Raw genomic sequence first — 13,959 nt, forward strand, 5'->3', positions numbered from 1 at the left:
TGAGTAATTGTCTTCCTTGCTTTCACAGTGTCAGGATTGTGTTATCAACATGCAATAGAATTCCTCAGACATCCTGATTAATATCGGATAATTGTGCAAGTGTGTAAAATTGCCAGGCATTTGTCTTGGAGCAAGAGGGAGGAACACCTCATATTTTGTCCTATACAGCTCTATTATCACTCAGAATGCAAAATTCCCTGTATATTACCTATCCCCTGGGAGGGACGCAATTGCCAGGCCAAATGGAATTAGGAAAGGCGTGGAGGGAAATGGATAAATTCGCAGGAAAAGTGGCTATAAATATTCGCGCGATCCGTCTGGCCAGATGAATACATTACAAAATGTGGTTGGGTTTGGGGACTTCTTCGTGCTAGTTAGTCATAATTCACGCATTTGTCAGGAGGTGAAGACACAATGTGGCAGGAAAAATTATCCCTCACCCTCCGGGGAAAATTTGCTTGAGTGTGGACCCAAGATGAAACATATTGCTTCAGGAAGATTCTCCACCTGTCACGTTCACGTGAAATTCTATACACTACACACACTTTTGTGTATTGTGACCAAGAAGAATTAATTCACTTCTTTTTTTTATTCAATTAAATTCACTTTTCCCTATTTAGCTTGGCAGAATTTTTCTTCAGTTCGCACTCTCTGAAAAAAACAATTAATATATTGAATTACAAACCTCATTAAAATGTCAAGATGCAAGACAACATTCACAAAAACCAACGAAAATTTCCATCATCTGTGTGATTAATGCAAGAAAAAAGGCCGAGAGAAGCATTATTTCTCAACATTTTTGACGAAGAAAGAAAGATTTAATTAAATTTACATGAAATTTACTGCGAAAATTCAATAGAATACCTCGACGGTTAATTGATGTGGGGTTTCTTAATACACCAAGGAGGGTGCTAATTAAATGACACAATATTTTCCTCGACCACAACATTTTTTTTCTCCAACTTATTATTCTCTGTGGTTTCTCTTTTGTAAGTAGATCATCTGCAACAGAAATGTTCTTTTGAAATAGAATGTTGGAAAAATAAGAGACAGCTTTTGCCCACATTTTGGCGTGCTCCCAATTTTTGAATGGGAGCCCAATTGTCCAAGGAGAAAAACGAACTTAATCACAGGGTATCCAGAACCAAAAGCAAAAAAACAACAATCTCCTTTTTTTTAGCATAAAATTTCTCTTTATTCTTCAAATATTTCAATATTAATTTATCATGTTTATGTATGACGTTATAATTATCTTTTATTATAACTAATAAAACATACATTCATTGAAGAGTTTTTTTTCTTTTTCCTCTCTTATTAATTTTTCTTTTGTACATTTCGACTGAATTAATCTTCTTTTTTTCATATTTCCAGTTTTTTTTGTTGTTGCTATATATACTCATAAACCTTCCTAAATAAATACTCATTCACAAGAGTGCTTTTTTCATGGCTTTCGTTTCGCATGAATATTTTCTTCTTCGTCTCTCTCATGTTCTTGGTGACCATTGTAAATTGATAAAAAATGGGAATTGCAATTAGATTTGATTTACTCTCACAAAAATTTGTTATTAGGAAACACAGGGCAATAAAAAAACCGTCAGATTTTAGTCACAAAATTCCGAAAATCAAGTTTAAAAAAACACAGAAAGAACATAAAAGGTAAGATGGAAAGAAAACACCAATCAAATAAGATAAATTACACCAATATTAAACATAGAAATCATTTTTAATTTTTCTTTTTTAGTAAATTGTTAATTTCTCAAACAACGTTCTTCTTTTGCTAACTTTTTCTAAAATCAAAAACACCTCGATTAGGACACAAATTAAATTTTACAATTTTCCCCCCTTGTTAATCTGCAATTAATATCCTCTCATTTTCCTTTGAAATATTCTTCTTTAAGACCGATGCATACTTTAAACTGATATTGACATATTGAATATTATTCCGCACAGATTTATCTTAAATAAGTCAAATTGAACGTTCAGATGACAGTTCAAAATATCAATTGCAATAAGGTTGAAAAGATTTTTTGAGGCGTGATAATATAATTTAGTGGAAAAATCTGATAAAATTGCAATAATTTCTTCTGGAAAATACCCAAGAAGCACTTTCAACTCCTATAATACTGTTGCATATTATAAATATTTTTTCTGGAGTTCGAAAAAGAGTTCTTTGATGATTTTCAGATCGTCGTAATAAGGAAAGCAAAAAATAATTTTTCGATTATTATTGTTATCTTTTTCCGGTGGCAGCCAAAATCCCGAACGCCAAAATCCCGAAAAGGCCAAAATCCCGAAAGCCAAAATCCCGAATGTTCAAAATTCTGAAAGGGATGAAATTATATGGAGGAAAAAGTTTAGAATAACTTTCCCAAAACACAGAAGATTTCCCTTTGCCTCCAGCGAGCTCCTGTGCAATCGTGGAAGTAGCTATGACACTTAAGAATTCGGGATTTTGACCGGAACCCATCTTTTTCATGTCAGAATGACCTTGTAATTCCCTTTTTATGACTCGGAAATAACTTCTATGCTCGCGGGGTAATTATATGGATAATACAAATAACTTAATGAAGTTAATTTACAAATAAGTTGCTATTTATGTGTAAAATATTAAATTTCGACCACTCAGAATATAATACGACTAACTCGCGAATGGCCAACTTTACAGGAGAGTGATTTAAAGCTGAGATTTTACATGCTGATCATAGGATTTTTAAGTATCGGAACCGATATAACTTTGGGAATAATTAACTTTTCGGTATAATATTCACAGGGAAGGTAGAGGGTGTCACGGAATACCCGAAAAGCGAAAAAAACGAATTTTGCAAAAAATCGAGTTAGTCGCATTATATTCTGAGTGGTCGATTTCTTGTAGTAAAAACTTGAAAAAAAAACTATTTATTCCATTTTATTAAAAAAATCAAATTTGTTTTTAAATAAATACTATTTAAAATTTTTTGAAAGGGTTTGCAATTTCGATTCTGGCTTCTGAAGTGTTGTGTTTGCACACAGTGAACCCTTTAAACAATGCGAATTTTCTCTTTGGGTGCAAAGAAGTGATTTACCATCTCTCATTTCGTCTCACGAGGTTAGTAATCATCTTATCTTATGGCTAAGAAAATACGAACTAACGCTTTTGACAATTTAAATTTGAAAATTTTTATAATAGAAAACTGGTTTTTTTAGTGACCGATTTAAGAATTTAACGTTAAAAGATTTATCTAAAAATTGAGCGTATAGTAAGTGAAATCATATAAAGGACGATGGACAGAAATGTATGGGAGCTGGTCCAACCCTTCGCCAGAGATGGGACTAGGCACATTTTGTAGGTGTTGGTGTATGACTTAAAATTAACCGAGACCAAAGTCAAAAAGGACCGTTAATCCTTGGGAAATTAACGATATCCTTCTGAAAATTCGCAACTTTGACAATTTATTACTGGAAATGGCTTAAGCGATCTTAATGAAATTCAGGTCAAAGTCAATGTATGACTTAAGCTTTCAATAAATATTTTTAGATTTTCCCTTTGACTGCTGCATCTGGTAGTTCCCATACAAACTAGCCATGTTTTAAAGTCATCGCACATTACAGGGCAGCAAAACGAAAATTTAATTCGTTTAATAGCAAATAACAGGTGTTTTCGGAGTTCTTGGTGTATCTTGACCATATCACCCGAAGAAATTTGTAGTCTATCACGTCAACTTTTTCAGATATCTTAAAGTAAAGGTTCTTAAGATATGGGTAGAACTATTTTTATGAAACTTGCTTTTTTAAATACCGGCATATCGTAAGTTGTTGGCGCTAAAGAACGTTTTCTGAAAAAGAACTGTACTAGAGGAACATTTTCCTAAAAGAAACCGTATCTCTATTCCTCCATTTATTTGCATTCAAGTTTTCCTCATATATCCTCGAAAATTCTTTAATTTCGTTAAAAGCATTGCCTCGATTGCATCTTTTTGTCGTCTTTCGAGAAATATTCTACTTAAAAAAAGGAGCTAGAATTGCTTATGTTCATAGGGTTGTAAAGATACCGTTACTACAGAATTTTAACAAAAGGTTCTTAGTATAATTAATTAAAACATTTTTTTCTCTGAATTTATTACTCAAAGTATTTAAATAACGGTATCTTTTAGGACCCTGCGATCTTTAGAGGCTTTAACTCTATTTTCAAGAAGAATATCACTGCATAAGAGATATTGCTTTAGATACAATCCGTTTTTTATGAATTTGAGGGATAGTAAAAGATTTATAAGGAAATTCTGGAATATTGCAGGGAAAATGAAGAGATAAAGATATGGTTTGTTCCAGGAAAAATTCCTTTGAGTCTTTATTTTCAGCTGAATTTCGCTAACTTTAAAACGACACTCGTGAGGCAGTGTCATTTCCATATATTTGATTAGCATTTTTGTTCGATAGCTGCTGACCGGTCAGCATATTTTTGCTTACCGGTTAAACAAAATTATGCCGAAAACGCTGACTTTTAGCCAACTGTGCTTTCTGGAAGCTAGTTTTAAGAGCTTCGAATTAGGGTCGAGGAAACACCTCTTCGACAGGGATCCCAATTGATACTTTTGTCAAAATATTCAAATTTATTAAATAAGTAAAATATGAGTAATATGACGTTTTTTTCTCTGTAAGTCTATCTTTTCCTTTTCAAATTTCATATTCCAAATGGAACAGAGTATGGTATCAATAGGCTCGGAAACGAATTCTTAAAGTGTTGATAGATATTCCTCTTACCCTATTTATAACAAGTTTTGTAGTGATTTTCTCAAGGACTTTGTGGCAAGATTTTGTGGAATAGAAAATGCTTCTTGGGTATTTCTGTCCTAGGGATAAAAGGGATAAAAGTATGCAAGGATACAATGAGATTTCGACTTTCTCATTCAGAACTTTCAGTTGAACTTCCAAAGTTAAATCGTAGAAAATTGTTTTCAATATGTCAATATTCATTTGAAGTCTGTACCGGGCTTTATTAAAGTCTTCGATACTCTTTTAAAAATTCTTCAGCTTTTTTGTTGTAATTTACATTGGAAAAAATGAGGTGAGAAATGCTTTTTTCTTTTCACTTTCAATTCTTTGCAGTTGCAAGTTTGAGATATCTCTTATTTAGTTTAGTTTATTTCTATAGACATGTAACAATTAATTTTAATAATGGTACAATTATTTAGTCAAATTTGTTTTAATCATGTCGCAATTATTTTTCACTTGTAGTTCATCTCACCTTATTATTAAAATTTATTTTTCCGTGAGAAAAAACTTCTTATTCCCCATTTTATGTTACATTCTATTTTATTCGTTATATTCCTCAATTTTACATTTTTTATCCTCTCTCTCTTTATTTTTTTTTGTGTCCAAACTATTGGACTTACAAATCCCCATTCGCCCTTTTTTTGATTTCTTTCTATGTCTATGTTGGATTAATAATGCCAAATATAAATAGGTTTTCACGATTTTTTCTTCGTAGATTTTGTTATGAGAAAATTTTGTGATTGGTGTCAGAGAGTGAATATTTAGAAAAAAACATTACACTTCATTCTCAAAAGGTATTAAAGCATTTATAGAATAAATGCTTAATCTTTTGAGAACTACTTTGAAGATTTCTTTTTTAATATTTCCTCAATTTGTTCTTCCATCTCTACACTACAGCTTTTTTCTCTTCTTATTCTGCAATTTTTCTTTAAATAAATTGTTACGCCTATACTCTACATCACTAAATCTTCTTTAATTATGCTCAATCGCTCTTCAATTTACCTTTACACTTTTCTTCTTTTTCTTTTCACTAAATATATTGTAAAGAAGATTAAAATATGGCAACCAATAAATTTTTCTAATGTTATAAAAGAATCATATTGTGTCTGTGTTATTTCTAAATTAATTATGAATCTCATTAATTCGTTTTTTATGTTTTATTCATTCACTCTTCTATTTTTTTTTTATATTCCTTTTGTTAAGAAAGAATTTATGTAGTGATGAATTTTTCACCTTCACTTTATACAGGAGCCTTACTTGTCATAATATTATTACTAATTCTAGCAAAATAAATTATTATATAGATTTCTTTAATCACTATTTTTTTATACGATCCCCTTCTCATTCTTCTAGCTGTATCATTAATGCAATTTTATCATTATTGACTATTTTATGATCGTGTTATTTGTCAGCTAAATTCTATTTCTTTTTTTTCCTTAAATGATTTTCTTTTATCAATTTACTTTTCATTAGCGAATATTTGAGGATTCAAAAACTACGTTATGAGACTTCCTTAGCGATTATTTACACATTTACACAACATGCCTTCCAAATGAAGGCAAGACTTAGCAGAAGGTGAATACTATTTCTCGAAAGAAGATGTTTTTCTTTTATAAAACAAATAATATAAATGAAAAATAAATACAAAAAAGGAACACAAAAAGAGTCTCAATACAATTTACATACAATAAAATCTACACACAGTTTAAAACGTGAATTGTACTTTTAACAAAATTATCTTCCTGATTTTATTATCCAAAATCTTTTATAGAATTGTAGATTTTTACTATTTCTGCAATGAAATATTTTTAAAAAATCCTGACTTTCAAGAATTATCCACATAGAAGTAGGGGAATGTTGGCATGGTTGGCACAGAGTGAACCTTCAAACGATGCGAATTTTCTCTTTGTTTAGTTGACCTACCACTTCTCATCTTGATTTATGAGCTTAATAATGATGTATCTTATGGCTAGGATATGACGAACTAGCTCTTTCCAAACAAATAGAAAATTTGCGTTGTTTAAAGGTTCACTCTGTGCGAACCATGCCAATATTCCCCTAAATATTTAAGATTTTAAAATATTTTATTTCAAACGCGTCCTCTGATTGGCTAAAGTTTGATAGTACACAAAGCTTTAGCCAATCAGAGAACACCATAGCACTAAAATATTTTACGGGATTAAATACTGGTAAAAAATAACAAACGAACAGAAGAAAATTAAATTTGTTCAGTCAAATTTCAAATTTTGATTATTTGTGTCTCCGACACACATTTTAGATCAATAAAATTCCATAAAATAGAAAATCACATCCTTTTTCTTCTCAAAATTATTTAGATAACTCAATCCTACTCTTTCGCACTTTTCTTCTTTTTCTTTTGAACATCACACAAAATTAAATTTAGTTCAGTCTAATTTGGAGACCGAAAGAGTGGAAGACATTTATGTGAATCTCTTGAGAAAAAAGGTATGCGAATTTTGATTTCATGAAATTTTACTGATCTAAAAGTTGTGCTGAAGCCATAAAGTTCAAAATTTAGTACTGCTCTTATTTGATTTTTAATATCTCCAATTCACCTTTTATATTAGGAAGTATTTTTTGCAATCAAAATTCACATCGCCTAACTCTCTCAAAAGATTTTCACTTGTCTATCGTACTCTTTCGCCCTCAAAATTTGATTAAACGAAATTGAATTTACTGTGATGTTTAAAAGAACAATATTGAGAAAGAACAGGATAGACATATGCAAAACGTTTGAAAAAACAAGGATGTGAATTTCCATTTCATGATACGTTCTTGATCTAAGAATTGATCCGGAGCCATAATGGCTTTGGTGCACATTTTAGATTATGAAAATTTTACAAGATCAAAATTCACATCCCTTTCTTTCTCAGAAATTTTGCATACATATGTCTATCTCATTCTTTCGCACTCCAAATTTGACTGAGATAAATTGAATTTGTATTATGTTCAGATTCTTCCGGTGTTCGTCAGAGGATTGTCTTCTTCTCAAAATTAAAAAAAATGAGTTGTCATGTTTAAAAGAAAAAGAAGAGTGTGAAAGAATGAGATAGACATATACAAAGCGCGTGAGAAAGAAAAGAATTTGAATTTAGATTTTGTTAAATTTTTCTGATCTAAAAACTTTGACGGAGCAATAAGAAAATAAATCATCAGGAAAATAGTCTCATTTATATAAATTAAGACCATTTTTGTTATTAATGGCTTTGCTACACCTTTTAGATCAAGAAAATTTCATTTAATCAAGATTCTACTAAAAGGATGTGAATCTCGATTACACTTTCAAATACACTTTGATAAACTTTCTGCATTTCATCCCACTCATTCGGATTTTGAGTGTGGAAAATTAAGATAGATATGTGCAAAACATTTAAGAAAGAAAATGATGTTAATTAAATTTGAATTCACGAAATTTTCCCGATTTAAAAGCATGTGCCAGAGACATAAAAAAATAAATTTGACAAAAAGTTTAAATTTGGTCAGTAATGCCTTCGTCACACCTTTAAAATCAGAAAAAAATTCACATATATAATCAAAATTAAATTTTCTTCCTTTCTCGAAAACTTTGCATACGTCTCTCCCACTGTTTCGTACTCTTCTTTTTCATTTCAACGTCAAATTAAATTCAATTTAGTCTTATCCAATTTTGAGTTTGTTAAAGAGTAGTGCAGTTATATTCAAATCGTGCGAGAAAGTGAGTAATAGTGAATTTCGATTTCATGAAATTTTCTGATCTAAAAGGTCTGCTCAAGCCATAATGCCTCCTTCACATCTTTAAGATCAGTAAAATTTCGTCAAATCAAAATTTGCTTACCTTTCTTTCTCAAGAGATTTGTATAAGTACGTTCCATTCTTTTCGACTCAAAATTGGACTGAACAAAATTTAATTTGGTGTTCTGTTCAAAAGAAGAAGAGTACGAGAGAATAGTATAGGCATATGCAGAATCTTTGAGAAAGAAAGGGATGTGAATTTTAACTTTATGAAATTTTCCTGATATAAAAGGTGTGCCGGGGCCATAAAGCTCCAAATTGAGTACTGTGTTCTAATTTGAATTTTAAGTGTCCAAATTTAATTTTTGACTGTTCAGATATAAATTTAGTTCAGTTCCGTTTGTTTCACCATAAACTGAATTAATGTACCTATTAAAAAAATATTGTTATAAATTTTCACTTTGAGTAAGAAAGTATTTTTCCAAAATTGTTGATTCTATCGTTACTAAAAAAAAAGAGGGCACAATTAACTTTTTTTGTCATAGCTGTTAGACTTTTTAGGTGTAAAAATATATAAACATTTTTAATGCTAATTTTACACCTTTTTCGGGGTTAAATTAACATAAAGGGGGTTACTTTAACCTTCAATACAGCTAAAAGGGGTAATAGTTACACCAATTTTGGATTAATACCGCTTTCGAATTTTTCCCAGACGAAAGACCATAACTTCTACAGGATATTGTAAGCTTTTTTTGATAAATTCCACAAAATTGAATAGTTGTTTGTTCAATATACCTCATGCGATTTTTTTTTATCATTTTTTTCGTAAATTCCATTAAAGGTTAAATAAATTTTCTAATTTTTATTTTTTTAAAATCAAAGAATATTTGATTATATCTCATTATTTTAATTAGAAAAAATATTAGTTAGATCGATATTAAATTAGAAAATCAAATTCAATCAATTTTTCAAAAGTTACGCAATTTTTATTATTATTTTTTTTGTAAATTTTGTAAATCTGTTTATTATTTTTAATCAATAGAAATATAGTAAAATCAACAAGATCAACAAAGGTTTTGGATAGTAAAACCAATAAGAAACCACGTAAAAAGTACCATTTACGTTTTCCTGTGTACTTTGCAAAATAATTTCATCGGTTAATACTTTGTTTTTCTATCATATAGAATGAGATAAAAGCTACCTCAATTATTTCATACTGATTACAATAATCTTATTAAACTTTTTTTTCTCTATCACAAGAAAATTAATTTTAAATTTGTATTCAAAATCAATATTGAATTTTACTCGTTTTATCAATTTATCAACAATTTGATTGCACTTTCAATTTGTTTAAAAAAATTTATGTCCCATTTCAATGGGATCAAAAAGAAAACTGTTGACATAAAAAATTACAAAGATTCCTCATGCACGAAAATTTTCAATGCAAAAAATATCTAATATTATTCACGAATAAATATACAAATAACAAATTGATCAAAAAAAAAATGATTTGTTATGCATTTGAGACCAGACTATGTGGATTTTAATTGTAATTACGATGGCAAATTCATGTTTCTTTCGTTCTAGATGAGTCCGGGAGAAACGGTTTTTAGTTTATTTATGAAGAATTTTGGTAAAAAAAATTACCTTCATTGAGTTTTTGATTGTGAAATGGATGGTTTTTGAGTAGCATCTTCGGTGTATGACTAAGTGGCACTGCTGAATAGTATGGAGTTTTTGTAATAGTTGGGACGATCTTGGAGAGGACTCTTGACGTCCCTCTCGCCGGATTGCTGCCGAGCCTTGCGCTCTATTTCAAGTTCTTGCGCCAGGGATTCTGAAAAAAAAAGAATAATATCCGCAATTTAGTAAGTTTAATCAAAATGCTATAAATTCGTTTCATCGTATTTTTCCGCATTTTGAATTTATTATAATTAGGAATCAAGCCCTAAATACGGTAAAGTAAGCCTATTTCTGGTTTTCCTATTTCATTTTGGACATGAGAAATTCGACCACTTTAGATGTAATTATTAAATTTAGCTCGACTATATTCAACAATTCATGTATACTTCATGCTATTCCAGCAAATCTAAAGCCTCCCCCCCCCTTATTCAGTTTCAGAAGACCATTTATATTTCCATACGAAGAGTTTTGGAGGAGTTTGAGATTCAGGGAGTTTCATATGGGGAAAAGTGGCTTGACTTAATAAATAGTTCAACTCATAAATGAGTGAAGTTGGTCTTATACCCCAAAATACTAAACGTGGAAAACCATTGAAATAATTCACCTTCTTATTAGTCAGTTATGACTCGTTTACAAATTCCTTCAATTTATTAATACAGCATTACACACAACCCATTTGTCGACTAAGGGATGAACTGGAAAAGTGTTGTGGAAATTACCTCAAATTCTACCTCATACCAAAATAATATATCCAACAGGAAGTTTTCCATCAAGTCCCATGGGAAAGTCCCTTGATAAACTATGTAATTGCAAATGTATAGAGTTTTCTATATTTCCCACAGGAAGATATTGTACATGGGGTTATAGAGATCCTTTGCCTCTTTTCAAAAGTTCACATGCAAATTCTCCATACACTGAGAAAAATTAGCCATTAAAAACTATAAAATATCCAAACTTTCAATAAAGAAAGATCACTTTTTTGCCTTGAAAAAAAAAAAATTTTTGGGACACATTCGTTCCAATCGTCCTAAGAGGGTTAACAAATGAATTCGTTCAGAAGGAAACGGAATTGGCTTTATTAAGTTACGATCCTTTATCTCCAAAGTTTGTAATACAGTCAACATATTCTAAGGTTTATACGGGTTTCGGTCGAAATCGCTATGGTTTATAACCCGAAAGCCAAAATCCGGAATGAATCGAATTACTGAATAACCAAAATCCGGAATGAGCCAAAATTCCGAAAAACCAAAATTCTGAAAAACCAAAATCCCAAATTCTTAAAAGTGTCATAGCTACTCTCACGATTGCACCTACGTTACCTACATTACCTTCCACGTCTCTTAAGAATTTTGACCATTTTGGATTTTGGCTTTTCGGAATTTTGACCTTTTTTGAATTTTGGCTATTTAGGATTCCGACCTAGGGTCGAAGGAACACCTCTACGACAGGGAACCCCTTTGACACTTTTGTAAAAATATTGAAATTTATTTAGAGTATCTAATAAAATGTAAATAATATGACGTTATTTCCTTAGTCTACGTTATATGATAAGGATAGGTCTTCAAATTTCGTATTCCAAATTTAACAGAGTTGTGTGTCAATAAGTCCTGACATGACTTCTTAAAGTGTCAATATGTGTTCCTTGATAGTCTATTCAGGATTTTCATGCATTTGCGATTTTGGTTTTAGGAATTTCGACACATCCCGGTTTGTGTATTTCCGGGATTTTGACTCTTTTGGAATTTTGGATCTACAGGACTTCGACATTCTCGGTCCCGAAAAGATTGAGGTGGACTTTTCGGGATATTGATCCATTTGGGATTTCAACCCATTCGGGACTATATGTTTTCGGAATTTCGGTTTTTCGAGATATTGTGGCTTTTCAGAATTTTCTGGGTTTTCAGGATTTTGGATTCTCACAATTTTGGCGTACTGTATATAAAACAATTATGTAAACTTCAAATCCTTATCTCTCAGGATTTTAAAGTAACAAAGTTCAATTAGGTTTAGTGAATTTATAGTAGAATTTTACCAAAAACGAAAAATAAGAAACTGGATTCTAATATTCAGATGGTTAGAGATTGAGAAGTGAGACCTTCGAGGGACCCCCCTCATAAGTCGAACCAAACATCGCTAACATACTGCTCAATTCCCTCATCCCTCCCCTACCCATACACAATCATGTTTTTTTGAAATATTTTAAGTTTCTTGAAAATATTATTGAATCATTCCTAATAGGGGTTTTTCAAGGTCAAAGGTTTAAAAGGCGCTATGTAGCGCAATTCTCAACCGAATGGTATCATATTTAAGCTCGTTGGAAAGGTCTTGAAATTCCTGATAATCCTCAACTGTTTTGAGTCCGTTTAAAACGTTATTAAACTGGTTCACAATAAGGTATATTAGGCAGTGTTTCGGGTGATTCATTCTGTTCAATAAATTGATTGTGAACCGGTAAACGGGAAATGATGCAAAAATACTTTTAAGGTAGGGGGAAGTGGGGCAGCTTTGAAAGTGGGGCACCTCTGAAATTGGGATTTTTTACCTATTTTTAAATAAAATGAAGCCTTGTGATATAATTTAGCTGCACAAACATATTGAGAAGCTGAATTGCATTATGATAGGGGAAACTGGGGCACCACCAAACACGGGGTAGCACCAAACACTGCGATTTATTAATCAGATATTCGACTTCAGAAAACAAGACTTACAGAAATTTATAGTCATTATAGGGATGCTTGTCCACTGAAGAAATGGTTGAGATAGTCCAAGTAGTTTAGAAATAAAAATTAGTGTTTGGTGCTACCCCGTGTTTAGTGGTGCCCCAGTTTCCCCTATGGCTCAGTTTCACTTGAACATAGGAGAAAAATCCCAATTTCAAAGGTGCCCCACTTCCCCCTATTGCGTCTAAGTTTCGAGTTCAAGCATGTCTTCAAATATGGAACGCCTTGCCGCACCTTTACTAAAAAAAAAACTATGCTGAATTTTCTACAGATCATTTCCCTTCTTTATTTCCGAAGGGGAAAATTTGCAATTCTTGTACAAAAACATTGCCCATATTTATTAAAATCATTAACCCCTTCGTATTCCTCAAGAAATAAACATATGAAAATTACACAATTAAACCATCTTTCCCTCTCAATGCTTCTTTCAAAATTTATTCCATTTTCCCTGTACCTCACATCCCTTTAATGTAGAGTCCTACATTTTCTGCCCTGGAGTGGGATCAAATCCACTGGTGAAGGAGGGTGAGAAGATCACTGGGAGGAAGCCAGAGAATGGAGCAAATAGGATTATGAAATAATATAAATATTCACTGTAGAAAGCGTTTTAAATAATACTCAAAGTACATTGCAAAGTTGGTTTAACTAAGCGAATAATTATTTTTAAATTACATTCGTTGGGAATATTCTGTGATACAAGGAATTGAAAAGGTTTTTTTCTTCTTGGTTTAGGGAGTCTTTCTTGTTTTCCCGCCTGGACTTTTTTTTATTACAACTTTTCCCTGAGGTGTATTTTCGAGCCCTCTTGAAAAAAAAAATAAAATAAAAAGATAGAAGAATAAGTGAGAGTGCCTAAATCCTCCCAACTTTCTTTCATGTCCTCATCATTCCCAATCTCTGACGAATTTTCCCAGTACCATTTTTTGGCAGTTGATGGGAGATGAGACCTTGTTATATTTGCATGTAAATTTATATATTTTTGGTACAGTTGAATATCACACAGAAATGAGATGAAACACACAACATTTATAATGAAATGAATGAGAGGTGTTCGCAACACCATGCAAAATTCATC

General features: G+C 31.4%; 2 protein-coding genes across 6 annotated transcripts in view; both read right to left on the bottom strand.

The window, feature by feature from the left end:
• Nucleotides 1-13,959, bottom strand: part of LOC129806037 (cytosol aminopeptidase-like) — a 489,987-nt gene that overhangs the window by 259,294 nt on the left and 216,734 nt on the right. The gene's annotated exons all lie outside the window — the stretch shown is intronic.
• LOC129806032 (dachshund homolog 2) overlaps nucleotides 5,309-13,959 on the bottom strand; it is a 285,935-nt gene continuing 277,284 nt past the window's right edge. For 4 of the 5 annotated variants that reach the window (XM_055854342.1, XM_055854341.1, XM_055854340.1 and 1 more), the window contains one exon: nucleotides 9,341-10,318. In XM_055854342.1, the coding sequence (XP_055710317.1) occupies nucleotides 10,188-10,318 (131 nt within the window). In that variant the 3' untranslated portion in view covers nucleotides 9,341-10,187. Of the gene's footprint in view, nucleotides 10,319-13,959 lie in introns of all 5 variants that reach the window. The other variant, XM_055854339.1, reaches the window with a different exon arrangement.

The sequence above is a fragment of the Phlebotomus papatasi genome, chromosome 3 (assembly GCF_024763615.1).
Source record: "Phlebotomus papatasi isolate M1 chromosome 3, Ppap_2.1, whole genome shotgun sequence".
Taxonomy (NCBI): Eukaryota; Metazoa; Arthropoda; class Insecta; order Diptera; family Psychodidae; genus Phlebotomus; species Phlebotomus papatasi.